General features: G+C 55.3%; 1 protein-coding gene across 2 annotated transcripts in view; it reads right to left on the bottom strand.

The window, feature by feature from the left end:
- MARK4 (microtubule affinity regulating kinase 4) overlaps nt 1-12,199 on the bottom strand; it is a 28,857-nt gene extending 16,658 nt beyond the window's left edge. For both annotated transcript variants that reach the window (XM_077131449.1, XM_077131450.1), the window contains exons 1-8: nt 12,089-12,199; nt 7,568-7,768; nt 5,602-5,655; nt 5,378-5,426; nt 4,642-4,707; nt 4,493-4,563; nt 3,301-3,357; nt 964-1,200 (exon numbers count right to left, since the gene is read on the bottom strand). In XM_077131449.1, coding sequence (XP_076987564.1) covers nt 964-1,200; nt 3,301-3,357; nt 4,493-4,563; nt 4,642-4,707; nt 5,378-5,426; nt 5,602-5,655; nt 7,568-7,768; nt 12,089-12,139 — 786 coding nt within the window. In that variant the 5' untranslated portion in view covers nt 12,140-12,199. The remainder of the gene's footprint in view (nt 1-963; nt 1,201-3,300; nt 3,358-4,492; nt 4,564-4,641; nt 4,708-5,377; nt 5,427-5,601; nt 5,656-7,567; nt 7,769-12,088) is intronic.
- Between the last annotated feature and the right edge of the window lie 2,974 nt (nt 12,200-15,173).

Genomic DNA, 15,173 nt, shown 5'->3' on the forward strand with positions numbered 1-15,173 from the left:
AGTCAATGATTCTTAGCATATTCACGGAGTTGTGCAGCCATCACCATAATCAATTTGAGAACATTTTCATCACCTGAAAACGAAGCTCCATTCTGTTTGGCGCTCACCTCCAACCCCCTCCAGTGAGGACTAAATGAATCACTTGGACAAAGGACGTGTCCAAGTCTTAACCTGCATTCCTGCCAGGGTGAACCCATCTCTAGGTGGGGCCTCGGCAGATGTTCTTCTCTGTTAGGATGGGCACTCATTCATTTCTGAACAGGCTCTTCAAAAATTCTCTTTAGTTGAGGCCCAACTGAGTCAGGGTGTGCCTTACTCGCCATGCCTGGAGTCCTTAAATTTGGACACAGCCAGCAGAAGCCAGAAGCAGCCAGAAGTTGGTGGGGATCAGAGAAGCAGAGGCAAGGGGAGCAGGAGAACCCTGTGGCGGGGAAATGCGGGACACCTGGGGAGAGAGGAGCCCCGCCGATCCCGAGACGCTGCACTTTGAGCCTCCAAAACTGTGGGGCTGTGAATTCCTGTGGCTAAAGCCCACCCCCACACCCCCAAGCCCCAGGCGACCGCTGATCGGTCTTCTGTCTCTGTGGATTTGCCTGGTCTGCCTTTCCTATAAATAGAATCAATATGTGGCCTCTGCTGCTGGCTTCTTGCCCGGACCGCCATGTTTTCAAAATGCATTCACGTTGCGGCATGTGAGGGCAAGGATTTCTCTCTGTCTTGTTCCCTGCCTTATCTCCAAGGCCGGGAGCAGGGCCTGACACCCAGGGGGCGGGTGGGGGCTGCAGGCTGAGCCCTCAGGCGCTGCGGTGGCAGCCGGTCTGACCCTCTCTAGCTGGGTGGCCTCGGACTGGCCCTGCCCCCTGATGCCCTGCAGCGGAGGTTGGGGTGGGTGTGTGCATGTGTGCAGGTGGAGGGGGGCCTCTCCAGGAGAGTGAGACCCCCGCACCCAGCCCTGCCCGGTACCTTGAGGTTGTGCCCGTCGAAGGGCAGGGAGCCGCTGACGAGGGTGTAGAGGATGACGCCGAGGCTCCAGATGTCCACCTCTGGCCCGTCGTACTTCTTGCCCTGAAAGAGCTCCGGGGCGGCGTACGGGGGGCTCCCACAGAACGTGTCCAGCTTCGAGCCCAGTGTGAACTCGTTGCTGAAGCCAAAGTCGGCGATCTTGATGTTGGCCTCGGCGTCCAGGAGGAGGTTCTCAGCCTGTGCAGGAAGCAGGGGAGGCAGAGGCTGGAACTCATGGCTGCAGCCCCCTAGAATGGCTTGGCCCTGCCTCTTCCTCCCTGTGTGAACTTGGGCAGCGGCTTGACCTCTCTGGGCCTCAATTTCCTCATCCACAGAATGAGGAACATTACATAGTCTCTTCCTCCTAGGGCTGTCTGGGGATTAAATGTGTTAATCTGTGGAAAAGGCCCAGAAAAATACTTCGCGCTCGGTAAGCGTTACGCTGGCGGTTATTCCATGAGGTTTGCCAAGCCAGGGGTTCCCGGACAGTCTCCGGTCCCTCTCTGAGCTTCGTTTATCCAGAAGAAAATGAAAAATTTTTCTAGGCCTGATTGTTCTAGAGCTATAATAAGGAAAACGATAATTGTATTTAGCACTTACTGCCTCCCTACTGTGTGCCAGGCTCTGTGGACTGTCATTTATCAGTGGCTGTATAATGTGGTGCTCAGAGGACAGATCTCAGAAAATTCCCAGCTCCCCCACTCACGCACCGTGTAATTGTGGGTGGGTGGCCCGACCACTCTGTGCCTCAGTTTCCTTACGTGTAATTGAGGATGGTCGCAGTACCCACCTCAGAGGTGGTTGTGGGGTTGAGCATAAAGCACTTGCAACCAATATATGTTGTGTGGTGTCAAGGTTTTGTTATTTAATGCCCTTCTCTCTTTTGGGAGGCACGTATTCTCACAATCATCACTTCACCGACGAGGAAACCGAGGTTCAGACCCACAGCAAGAAAATGGCAGGGCTGGACTTCAAGCCAGGCCCACCACCAACATGGCCCAACAGCACCGGCATCTCGCCTCTTCCGGCATTTTGACTACAAATCGATGCACAAATCCACCTGCCAAAATGACACTCACTTCTGGACCAGGTCACTTGGCTCTGGTGGGTCTCTCTGCATCTAGGCTTATTTCTGTATCGCATGCCAACAAAGGGACAAAATCCACAAAGACAAACTACAGAAGGAGTTCCCTCAAGCCTGAATCTAACAGATTTTCTGTCCTACTCAGGGGCTGAATTTCTCCTCCTGGGATTCGATGCTCCATGTCCAAACCCAACCCATTTCCAGGTTGGTGTCCCTGACCTGACTCCAAAATTCCTCTCAGCCACTTCAAGGACCCTCCAGCAGGGGGCGTGTCACCTCCAGACGAATCTACACTCACAGAGCAAATGTCTACCCTAAAGCGCAGCTCACCTCTGCACAGGTGCACAGAAGGTGTTCAGAAACTTCTACAACACCTGGATAGTGCAATTTTATGCCTTTTGGAGTTAATGACAATAATTTAAAAATTAGGCTTATATTTTCTTTTTTTCCCCATTTCTTCTCCCTGCAGTTCATTTTCATTATATTTTACAAAAGTATCTTTCCTTGGCGGACTGGAAATTAAAAACAATAAAATGAAGCTGGCCCTTCTCTGCAGACAGTTTGTAAAGCTTGTCCTTAAAGCACTTAGCACAGGGGGACTTGGGACACAGTCAAGGCAACAGAGCTGGAACCAGACAGACCCTTTCTCACATGTCTGGTCTAAGAGACGTCTTGGAGGTGTGCTTCTCTCCAAGCGGGAGGTGAGAAGTGGGGTCACCTGGGGCACGGGGAAATTGGAACAGGCAGACTGGGGTCTAGCCCTGCTGAGCCCTCACGCTGCGCCAGTGATAGGGCTTCTCTCTCTCAAAAGGTCCTTCTCAAGTTCTAAGATTCCTATGATTCTAAGGCCCGGGAGAAAGCATGACCCTGGGGCTCTAAATCTAAATTCTCAAGGATTCCAGAATGTTCTAAAGTCCACGAGATGTCAAGGCCCTGAAGGTTCTAAGAGGGAGGGTTCTTTATCACAACCGAGTGTCCTCGTCCCATACCTGGGACACTTTGTTTCTTTCCCCTTTGTTCATACCTCCTGTCCCTGTCCCCCCGCCTGCTCCCACGTCTGCTGGCCTTGCTTTTGCCACAAAAGCCTGGGAAACAATCAGGAACTCTGGGTGCTGAGGAGGAGCATGAGGAGAAAAGGCCTGGAGGAATCTGTTGGAGGGCACAAGGGACCCTGGAGGAGGAATCCTCAAGGTCACAGGGAGGGGGAATCTTACCTTCAGGTCCCTGTGGACGATGTTTTTCTGGTGACAATAGTGCACAGCTGACACGATCTGGGAAGGGAGGGGAGGGGAGGGCCAGTTACTTGTGGTCCCCAACCCCTCGACCTCCTTTGGGGACCCTGTGGCTCCATGCTCAGCCCATTCCCCAGGCCCAGGCCTGCCCAGACCCAGGGCCTCGCAGGTTGGTCTGGTCATGGCAGGAGGTGCTCCTGGGACCATGTCCACCCAAACAGACACTCAGAAGTGAGGACACTCTCACCCCACAGACATCAAAACTGTTACATGGGGATCACCCCCTCCTAGACTTTCACAAGTGGACACACAAGAGATCACTGCATACCTGTGGCCTTAGACATACAGCTCCAGCATGCCAGGGCTCGAGGGCCTCATGCCCAGGTTGGCTGTGCCTGGACAGGGCCAGCCTCATCCAGGCAAACCCACACACCTGAGCCTTCACACCTGCATGCCTTCTTACCCACATGTGCACCTGGATGTCCTCTTAGCCACACACCTGGGTACCCTCACATCTTCTTATCTACACACCTGTATACTCTCACACCTGATATCCTCTTACCTGTACACCCCCCCCACACACCTGGGCAAGCCCACTGCCTCACACCTGGACACCCACACACCTTCTTACCCACCAGGACACCCCCACAACTGCATACTCTTTCTCACACACCTGGGCACCTTCAACCTGTATGATCTCTTACCCATAAACTTACATACCTGCACCTGGGCCCCTCCCACCCATGCACCTGAGCTGCCATGCAGCCTCTGACCCACGCATCTACACACCTAGACACCTGGGTATCCACATATCTATTTCCCATCCATCTTCTAATTCCCACTCCTCAGCACCCTGGCACCTGCATGCCCTCTCATCCACACACCTGCACACCCAGGCACACCCACACATCCACCACCTTACTGTCTTAACATCCTCTCCCCACCCACCTAGGCACCTGCATACCTCCACACCCACGTGTCTGTATATCCTTACACCTGGGCACCTGCTTGTCCTTGGACACCCAACTTGGCACCTTCACCCCCACCCAGACTTAAGCCCCTCCCTCCCTTTATTCGGCAGCACAGACGCACACACCCCATAATCAGAACCTCCCCTGCCAGGATTGAGGTGCATAGCTCCCAGCCCTGCCCTCGGCCCTGACCCCAACCTCACCTGTCGGAACTTGGCTCGCGCTTCCTTCTCCTTCATGCGGCCATGTGACACGAGGTAGTCAAACACTTCTCCTGCAGGCAGAGGTGAGCGGGGGGTCAGGGCGGGGCTGGGGGGTGCGAGGTACAGGGTAGGGAGGGGTGGGGCCTCACCAGCGCTGGCATATTCCATCACCAGGTACAGCGTCTTCTCCGTCTCGATCACTTCAAAGAGCTTCACTGCAACAGCCAGGGTGTTAGGTGAGAGGAGAGCTCCTCATCCTTCACCCACACTCGGTAACTATGTGGATATTCTACCCAGGGCACTCCCTTACTCAAGGACCCTCAATGGCTCCCTACTGATGGCAAGATTTTTCAAACTCCTCGGCCCTACTCTATCATCTCTTCTACTTCTCCTTTCATTACAATGTCAGCTGACATTCTGGCCACAAGGCCAGGGGTTTGTGTCTGTTTTTGTCACCACTATGACCCCAGAGCCTGAGTAAACAGTCAGATGGATGAATAAATGCTGTAGCCACAGCCAGGGCTCAATCTTGTTTCTCTCAGGAGAGACCCCTGGAACCCACTAAGCCCAACGATAAGGGCAACGGTGAAAACACTAAGACCGGCTCTGACAGTTTAGTCCTGTACTAAGCATTTCCGCATACCATTTCATTCAAGCCTCACCATGACCTTGAAGCAGACGCTCTTCCAACCCCCATCTCCAGAGGAGGAAACTGAGGCTCAGGGAGGTGAACAGACTAGCTCAGGGTTATATAGCCAGCAGGCAGTGCCACCGCTATGAGGAGCCAGGGTTATAGTAACCACTGGGCCCGCCTCTCCCGGACTCTTTCCTTTCTACCCAGGGGCGCCTGCCTGTGAGCCCACCCCCCACCCCGCCTCTCCTCACCGATGTTCGGGTGGTTTAGGCCCTTCATGATGCGGACTTCTCGGAACAGCTGGGCACAGCCAGAAAGGAAGACAAAGAAGGGTGAGGGGGGCAGCTTCAGGGACTGCCCTCCCCCCGCCCCTGCCCCAGGCACCAGCAGGAGGGCAGGAAGGACTGGGTGGGTCACCAGGCTCTTCCAGGGACACTGTCCCCCCACCTCCCCACCCTCTTCTCCTGGGCCTCACCTTCTGCAGGCTGCTGGGGTTCAGCTGGGTTTTGTCAATGATCTTGATAGCAACCTGGAGACAGAGAAAAGGAGGGCCAAACTAGGTACTGGAGGCCCCCAGGCTCGGCAAGTTCCCCTGACCGATTCCCTGGGCCTCAGGACTTTTGCACATGCTGTTCCCTCTGCCTGTGGTGCTTCCTCCACTACTGCAGGTAAACAGCCCCTATTCCATGGTGGGGACTGGGCGGGGCTGCTCCAGGGGTCTGAGTATGTGTGGGACTGAGATCTGAAGGGGGCCTCATTGTGAGGGTATCTCAGCTCACTGATCCATCACATATTTGCTTTGAAGGCAGAAACTGTGGGGTAATGAATGTTATTATTTATTTTATATTCCCAAGCTCACACATGCCAGTTCTCAGTTTTTTCACTACAAATGAGAACTCTCAACCACCCTATGGGGCAAGTTCTAGGATTATCCCCATTTAATAAATGGGGAAACCAAGGCACAGAGCTGTTCGGCTACTTGGCCTCAGTTGCCTGGCTAATAACTTGGGGGCCAGGATTTGGACTTACGTGGCCTGATAAGTTCTACGTCTTAAACACCTAAAACTTTTTGTTTTTAAATTTACTTTTGAGGAAATTTTGAGGTCATAGGAGAAAAACCACAATGTTCTCGACTCTCCTTCCACTGACTTTGCATTTAGCCAAGTCTTTCTTTTAAATTACACACTAGGGTGGAACACTAATTTTTTTCAGTAGGGAGGGGCCTTGAAAATTTTAACCCAGTCCTCAGGCCATAAGTTTCCCAAAGGGTCTGGGCGAAATAAACCACAGATTCACTCAAAGAATTCTACCCTCCTGGAAGGAAGCCCTGTGTACTTAGAGCTGGTCCCCAGAAACCCCGAGAATCATGTACAAGATCCACATATGGGGAACACTGTGTTTTCTGTGGGGGAGAGGGTCTCTTAGCTTTCTTCATATTCTTACGGCTGGGTTTTTAATTTTGACAAATGCTTTTTTATGCCAGTATTGAGATAATCATATGGTTTCACTCCTTTAATCTGCGAATGTGACGAAGTACATGAATAAATTGTCAAATGGGAGAGAACTCTGAATTCCTGGGATAAACCAGCTCTGTCATCCCATGGCTTTCTTTAGTTGATGTGCCGGATTCCGTTTCCTAATATTTTGTGTCTAAATTTACAAGGAAAATTGGCCGATAATTTTGCTTCTTGTCATGGTCAAACTAGTACACAAAATCAGCTGGCCAGTGGAACCCTTTTTTCAGTCTTTGGAGGAACTGGCATTACATGTGTATGTTTTGTCAACTTTGTGCATAAAACTATTGGGGCCTGATGTCTTGCATGTTTGACGGAGGCAGTAGGCAAGGAGAGCCCATCCAAAGCAGGAGAAACTGTTCCAGTCACTTTCTCTAAAGCTGAAGGGCATTTGTGTGTGTGCGCACAGAGGAATTACAAAACCCGCACCATCTTTATTTTCATTAAGCTTGAGATAGAGGCATCACCTCTAGGTTACAAGCTTTGCACTAGCCCCTTTGGCAACAAATCTCTTCCATCCTTCTCAGTACATGTGCCCGCATGTGGGGAGAATGTGGGAGAAGGGGTGTGACTAAGAACTCTAGGCCAATAAACATGGGTTGTTCTCAGCATCATGGGAAGATGCAGTAGAACCAAAGCCCACCATTAAAACAGGGAGGTGGCCCGGGTTCAGACACAAAGGCTTGTGAATTCTTAGAAATACAACACATGGCTATGAGGAGATTTCCTAACAATTTCTGGGATGCCTGAAATTGGTACTTTTCTCCCCTTGAGGGTGTTCTAGAAAAATCTGAGATGTTCTGATCCTCCCCAGATAGAGTCAGGGACTTGCCTAAGGTCTCAAAGCAAACTGAGGCCCAAACCCGGCCCCTGTCAACCTCCGGTCCTTCGAGATTCGTCCCCGAGCCCCGTCCCACCCCCACTCACCTCCCGGCCGGTGAGGATATGCCGGGCCAACTTGACTTTGGCAAAGTTGCCCTTCCCGATGGTCCTGAGCAGGCGGTAGTTGCCCACGTGGGGCTGCTCCTCGGGACAGGAGGCAATGGAGTTCCGGCAGCGGGCACCCAGGGAGCGGCTGGACCAGGATGGCCCTTTGTCCGAGGAGCGACCACTGCCCAAGGTGCCGTGCTGGGTGGGGGGAGGGGGGAGGGAACATAAGCTGCCAAGCGGGGACTGCCTAGTCCCACCCTCAGTGGCACCCACTGTGGGGCAGTTAATGCCAGCCCCAGCCACCAGCCCCTCCACGGCCCTTTTTGTACCCAGATCATAGAGGACCATGGCACTGGGGGTCCTCATTTCGCTCTATGAAGAGATGCTTCCAAGAACGTTTACATACACCTGGGCCCCCAGATACTAGAGCATCTAAGATCCCAGGCTGGTGGGCCCCTCCTGCATCCCTCATTGCAGCCAATCCACCCTTAACTTCTTTTTCTGATTCTGGGTACCTCTATTATCTCCAACAGTATTTTATTCTAAATGCTGCAGCCCCAACCCCAATCATTGTTGACACCCACTTGGACTCAATGCTCCCCTGCAAACCATCACCTCCCAATGCTCCCCCAGTTATCACCTACCAATGCCCCCTCCAACCATCACCTCCCAATGTTCCCCTCAACCATCACCTCCCAAAGCTCCCCCAGTCATCACCTCCCAATGCCCCCTCCAACCATCACCTCCCAATGTTCCCCTCAACCATCACCTCCCAATGCTCCCCCGAACCATCGCCTCCCAATGCTCCCCCAAACCATCACCTCCTAATGCTCCCCCCAACCATTACCTCCCAATGGCTCCCCACAACCATCACTGCTCCCAACATTCTATTATATCCATCACTGTCCTCACTGCAGCCCCCAGATTGTACTCTAAATCCAAATTCCCATTTTTATGCCCCTAACATTTTATTCCAACCACTGTTGCCCCCAATTCAAACATTTTCTACTCCAGGCACTGAGGTTCTGCTTCTATGGAAGACTCCACAGCCTCCCGGCATGGCCCCCCCACCATCCAGGGGAAACACTACTGCTGGGTGTGTGCCCCACCCTGCCATCTACCACACCACTGTCCTATCTGTCGCCGACATTCAGGTCCTCCTGTCCTGTTCCTTCCGGGCCTCTCTCTCTCCTCACAGGTCACCTGCCTGCTCCAGGCTCGACATGTCCTGGTGGTGATCCTCTGGGGATGTCTCCCTTTCAGGGTTGAGGCCAGGGTGGGTGGGGCATGTGGGTGCTCTGACCAGCCCTGGCCTACAGGCGAGGAGGCCCAGAGAGGTGAATTCACCTGCCCAAGGCCACATAGATTGTGACTCTGATATTCTTCACCACCGCCCTAGATGGCCTCATACCCCCACAATATCATTTTTCTTAAGCAGCACTAGCTATGGGCTACAGCCCCCCATATTCCAGGAGGGAAGACGGAGGCTTGGAGGGGCGGCCTTATGACAAGTTGATAGACACACAGTACCCCCACCCTTGTCTGGGCAGCAGCAGCCACTGCTGCTGGGGTCCTGACTATGGGCCCCCAAGCCCTCACTCTGGCCTCCAGTAGGGGTCCGAGGACAACCAGATTCTCTAGTTGGGGACCCCAAGGCTCAGCAGGTTATGCACCCTGCCCAAGGTTCCCGGTTCAGCAGGGCTTCGAAGCCAGGCCCACTGGTTCCTGAGCACTGAGCACATTTCCACTCATAACCCCAGGCTTCCTCCCAGGGGAGGGGGGAGGGAAATGGAGATCCCGGCAATAAGGCCTCTGATCCTCACCTCGATAAGGGCTGGGAGAAGAATGTCCATTGGGTGGTGGCGGGGGGGCTGGTACCCCACCACAGGCAGCACGGCCAAGGCACCCCTGCGAGGGGCAGCTGGGGCAGTGAGTGATGATGCCCCCAGGGGCCGGGGGTGGGAGCTAAAATTGGCCGGCACCACCAGCTGGCCTGGCTCCCTCCTGCCCGGCTGGCGCCCCAACACCCTGCCTGTTGCTAGGGAACCTACGGAGTGACTGGGGGTGGGGGGCTCTGGAACCTGGGGTGGGGGCAGCGTGACCCCACGTGGCTGTTGTCATGGTAAACAGGTGGCAGGGGAGGGGGTTGCAATGGGGACCTCGCAGCTGGTGGGAGAGACGTGACCTCCCCTCATGACCTCCCCTTGGACCAACAAAGAGGTTTTACTGACTAGAGATGGGAAGAGGAGAGAAGGGGTTTGGCCACCCTCAACTCCCCACTTTGCACGAAGCTTAACAACAAAAGGAGGAGGCAGTCCTCTTATGAGGCCCACTTCAGAGACAGGTGAGGTCACACAGGTAGGGAGGGACAGAAATGAGATGTGAACCCAGGCTTAACTGAATAATTAAAGTTATTATAATAATAATCACGATAATAGCAGGTAGGGTATTCTGGGCCCCGTGAATCTTACTCACATAAGGCTGCTGGCTCCTTAAAACACCCCTGGCAGGAAGGCTCGACCATCAACCCCATTTAGAGATAAGGGAACCGAGGCCCACAGAGAGGGGACCTGCAGGCTCCCCGGCTCCCTAGCAAGTGTCCTGCTGAGAACCCCCAGCCCTTGGGCTCCTACCCAGGTCACCCGCACAGCTCCCACCTGTGGAGCGCTCCTTATGTGCCAGGCTCACCTGTCTCATCTCTAGGGAGTTAACTGATCATCCCCATTTTTCCAGGGCAGGAAATAGGCTCAGAGAGGGGGAGCCAGTTTCCCGAAGTTACCCAGCTAACCAGCTGGCCGAGGCAGAATTTGGATGCTGGACTGGGCCCTTGCTGCAGTGACCAGAAGGGGTTGGGTGGGCATCTCATCAGAGACCCCAAGTTGGAGGTTGGGCAATAGAGATGGTGTGGGGAGCCTGTGAGGAAGGGTCCTGGGGGATGAAGAAGGGTAGAGATGGATCTCTGGTGGGGACTGGGAGTGAGGGGGTCTGGGAGGCGGGATCCTGGAGGAAGTGCCTAGGGGAAAAGGGACAAAGACCTCGGCTGGGAAGCAGGCTGGGATTGTTGGTGGGAAGGTCTTCAGCAGGGCTGAGAGGGACCAGATACATGGGAAATGGGGTGGAAGTCTCCCGGAGATTGTTCTGGGCTGTGGGAATTTGGGGGACGGGGATTTGATTGGGAATGGCAGGAAGGGACAAAACCATTGGCAGTGGGGATCCCCCTGGACTAGGGATGCCTGGACCAGGGGTCTGGGGCTTGGGGAGGTGCCTAGAAATCGGAGAAGAGGGCTTCTAGGAGTAGTCCTTGGAACCAGCTAAGGGTCCAGGATTCCTAAATGCCCTGGGAAGAGGCTTCCCAGAGGAATCAGGGTTGAGCCTTATGGGGGATCAAGAGAAGATTTCTAGCAAATGGACCCCGAAGAGAAGAGGGCTGAAAGCCAGGCAGGACCTGGCTTCAAGTCCAGGAGTCTTCTGGGAGGAGGGTCTGGGGCCAGGCCTGTAGGCTGGTGCGGGGCTCGGAAGTTGAGGAGGAGGCTTCCCTGGGAGGTCAGGTCTGCTGCCAAGAAGGGGGAAGGCTTGGGGCAGCAGAAGAGGTGCCTGGAAATCTAAGAGATGGTGTTCTGAGAGGGAGGGGTCCTGGCTGGGTGTTGGGGGGATGAGAGGTTGAGGATTTGGGGAGGGGGTTGCCCAAAGCTGAGAGGTTGCTTACAGGGAAGTTGAGGCCCAGAATCAGACTAGACCACAGTCTAGAAATAGGAGGCTGGGGCTGGGGGCCTGGAAGTGGGAGGCCAAGGCTTCCTGGGAGAGGAAGAGGCCAGCGAGGGTGTGTCCGGGTGGGATCTGGGGAGGACCCCGGGTGGTGGGAATCCAGAGGCACAGCTGCTTGGAAGGTAGCAGACCCGGCCGGAGAGTGGAGAGACCTTGAACCAGCCAGAAAGGGCCCTGGGCCCAGGAGAGATCGGGGGCCGCTTCCCGGGAGGGGGTGTCCAAAGGGGCCGGGAAGATCCAGTCCAGCTAAGGGCTGGGAATGGGAGGAGGGACGTCCTGGGGAGCCCGGCACCCGGACCCGGATGGGAAGGCCCTAGCAGGAGGTAGGGCAGGATCAGGCCTTTCTGGGAGACGGCCAGGGCTGGGCCTCGGGGGTCAAGGGCCCGACAAATCCGGGAGGGGGCGAGTGGTCAGATGCGGATGGCCTGGCGGGGAACGGGCTTTGAACACGCCGGAGAAGGGAGGGGCTCGTGGAAGGCAGGGGAGGGGGCTTCCTGGAGGGAAGAGACCCGAGCGGAAGCTGACTGCAGAGGGACAAGAGCGGGGTCCCGAGAGAGGGGCGCCCCCAGGGGTCGGGCTGGACTGAGAAGGTGGGGAGGGCCGGGAGGCCTGAAGAGTCCGGGAGAGGGTGAGGGGTAGCGAGCGGAGCCGGGGCCGGGAGATGAGGGTAGGGGTTCGCGGGGCGAGGGCCACAGAGAGGCATGGGGTTCGGCGGCCGGGCCAGGGCTCCCCAAGGGGCCGGGCCCCACTCACCGTGTCCGAGTTCCGATCGTTGCCCGGGGCCAGGGCCGTCCGCGAAGACATCTTCTCCCGGTCCCTGGGGGCGGGAGCGGCCGGGTGGGGGGGGGCGGGGGTCGCGGGGTCCCCTCTCTTCCCCTCCCCCCCCGGCCGGCCTGGGGGCACGAGCTGAAAAGCTGGGCGCCGGGGCCGCCCGGGTTCGCGCCGAGTGAGAGGGGGCAGGGCGGGGGAGGGGAGGGGGCGCCGAGGGTCCTAGTGGCCCCGAACAGTGGGGACCCCGGGCGCCATGGGGGTGACGGGCGGGCGGGCGGGGGCCGGGGAGGGGGCGCGGAGCCGGCCCGGGCGGCGGCGGAGGGAGGCGGCGGAGGGGACCGGGAGGAAGGGACGTCAGGGGGCGGGGCTGGAGGGCGGGGCCCAGAGACCCCGCCCCCTGCCTCCGGCCCTTAAAGGCGCAGGCGAGGTCCGACTGGACGCTCTGGGGGCGGAGGCAGGTTGGGGCGCGCCGGCGAGCGGCGTGTTCCTACAGGAGAGCAAGGACTCACTGGAAAAGAGAAGGGCAGAGAGACGCCGAGGCAGAGCGCCAGAGACGCAGAGACAGATATTGAAGACGACAGAGATAGAGAGGCGAAACGAGAAACAGGGAGACACAGAGGTGGAGAGAGAGAAAAAGAGGATGGAGAGAGAGATAGAGAAGCACAGAGACAAAAAGACAATGAGACAGAAAGAGGGAGAAACATGAGGAGAGAGACACTAAGAGACAGGGCGAGAGATAGAATAGAGACAGAACCACAAAGACTGAGAGACCCACACACCCAGAGAGAGACACACACAGGCGCAGAGATACGTGAAGAGAAATGGAGATAAAGAGAGAATCAGAGACGCAGAGGCAGAGACACACACACACCCCGCCCCGCCCCGAGGCAGGAGCCAGACCGACAGATCTGCCCACATCCTCACTCCTGGCCCAGCCTCCCCCCAGTTAAGGGCCCAGGAAGCTCTGGGGGGGGGGGGCGGGGAAGAGGGGGGAGGGGTGTGGGCGGGGCCACCGCAGACACTGGCCCCTCCGGCTAGCAGCGCATTCTCCCACCCGACAGACCCTGAGGTTCGGGGCTGCAGTCTCCTTTCCTCTCCGCTGCCGCCGTGGTCTGAGGACCCTCTCTATCCAGCTACCTGGCCTGGGACAGGAACTTGCCCTTTCCAGTCGCTATAAAATGAATGAGGGGCAGGATGTACACATCTTATCCTTGGCAGTACAGGAGCAGGTGCAAAGGAACCCCTGTGCAGTCATCCACGGGAGGGGTGCCGCCCCTCTCCGGATGGGCAAACTGAGGCCAGAGGGGATAAGGAATTCTCTGAGGTCCACTAGACCAGGCTGGGATGAAAGAGAGAGAGGAGGGCTGTGTGGAGTCCTGGCCTGGGAATCCTCCTGCCCTTCATCCTACCCTAGCCTCAGTTTCTCCTTCTGGGTGTGATGGTAACAGCAGTGTGCTGGAGCCCGAGCACAAGAGAGCCAACTGTTGAAGCCTCAGGAATTAGGGGAGCTGGTTGTTAAATGCAGCCATTATGAAAAAGTTAAATTATGTAAATTTGCAATTAAATAAATTGTATTGAAAGCAAAGTTAATAAATATCTATCACGTCCTAATTATTTTTACTACATTTTACTATGCTCTAGAGGTTATTTGCATCTATTGTATCTGCATGTGGAATTACTATAGAATGGTGGATTACCCACAAAAGCTTGTAAGGGCATCATTCTGCTAGCTTGAAATTAACCCTGGTGGGAATAGTTGCACCATAGATATTGGCAAGTGCTACAAATCAGGGTCCCACCCGCCCCAGCACCGGTTAAGTCATTTAATTGGCTACTTGGATTCATGGAGGCTTCCTCTGTGTTAGCCCCTGTTATCGACCACATTCACAGATGACAAAATTTACAGAAGAGAAGACACGTGCCCCAGGCCACGCAGCTGGTGATGGTATGCCCTGGATTTGAACCCGTTGTCCCCAAACCCCAAAACTTGGCTCTTAATTATTCTGGTTTCCTGTCCTTGAGTAATAAATCGCGTCAACCTCGGTCCAAATTCAAGGAGAATGTGTAAGCGAAGTGCTTCTCCAAGAGCCAGCTTAGAATTTCATGAGCGGGTGACGTTATTATTATTTTTATTATTACTCAGCAAAGGAGGCCGTCGAGTCTTAGGGATGGAGGGAGGTAAAGAGGGAGGAATCCAGGATGGTGTTCTAGAAGCTTTGTTACCTTACCGGCTCTGCCCTATGAGGAGCAGGGTCTTTGCAGTTCTCTCCTTCACCACACGGGGGCAGACGATCTCCTCCCTACAGGCCTCCAATCCACTTCGGAGCCCTGTCCTCTCCCGACCCCACACCTACCCCCACCCCATTTCCCAGATGCTGGGACGAAATTTCGAGAGGGGAGGCGACAGCACAGATGAACCTAGAAAACATGATGCTAAGTGAAAGAAGCCAGACGCGAAAGGTCACGTAGTGTGTGATTCTGTTCATACGGAACGTCAAATTAGTAGAGACAGAAAGTAGATTCCTGGTTCTCAGGGTCTGGGAGTGGGAGGTCGGGGGTCGGGAAGGAGGGGCAGGGGAGTGACTGCTAACGGGTCGGGGTTTCTTTTTGGGGGTGATGAAATATTCTGGAAGTAGTTAGCAGTGATGGTTGCACAACATTATGCTTGTACTAAAAACTACTGACTTGCACACTTTAAATGGTATATGAGATTTTTAAAAAATAACTTTAGAAAATAAAAGGGGGAGGGGCTGGATGAGGTCCATCGGAGGTCGCGCCTGCAGTGGGCCACTTGGCTCCAGCCCAAGGAGCATGTGATTACCCCACTGCAGAGGCTGCCCCTCACCGCCATCAGCCCCACCCACCCCTACCCCCAGCCCCTTGGTCTGGGAATCCAGTCTTTGAACCAAGACCTTCAAGACCTTTGACTCTTAACCCCTGACCTACTTCTCCCAGCCTTGGTGCCCACAGAGGCAGCTGCTGCTGACCCCCGACCCTGACCCCTAACTTTTGTCTATGCCAGTTATCACTCGCCCAAGCCCAAACACCCGGGCTGAGCCTGAGCTCC

This window comes from Tamandua tetradactyla, chromosome 16, assembly GCF_023851605.1.
Source record: "Tamandua tetradactyla isolate mTamTet1 chromosome 16, mTamTet1.pri, whole genome shotgun sequence".
In the NCBI taxonomy this organism is placed as follows: Eukaryota; Metazoa; Chordata; class Mammalia; order Pilosa; family Myrmecophagidae; genus Tamandua; species Tamandua tetradactyla.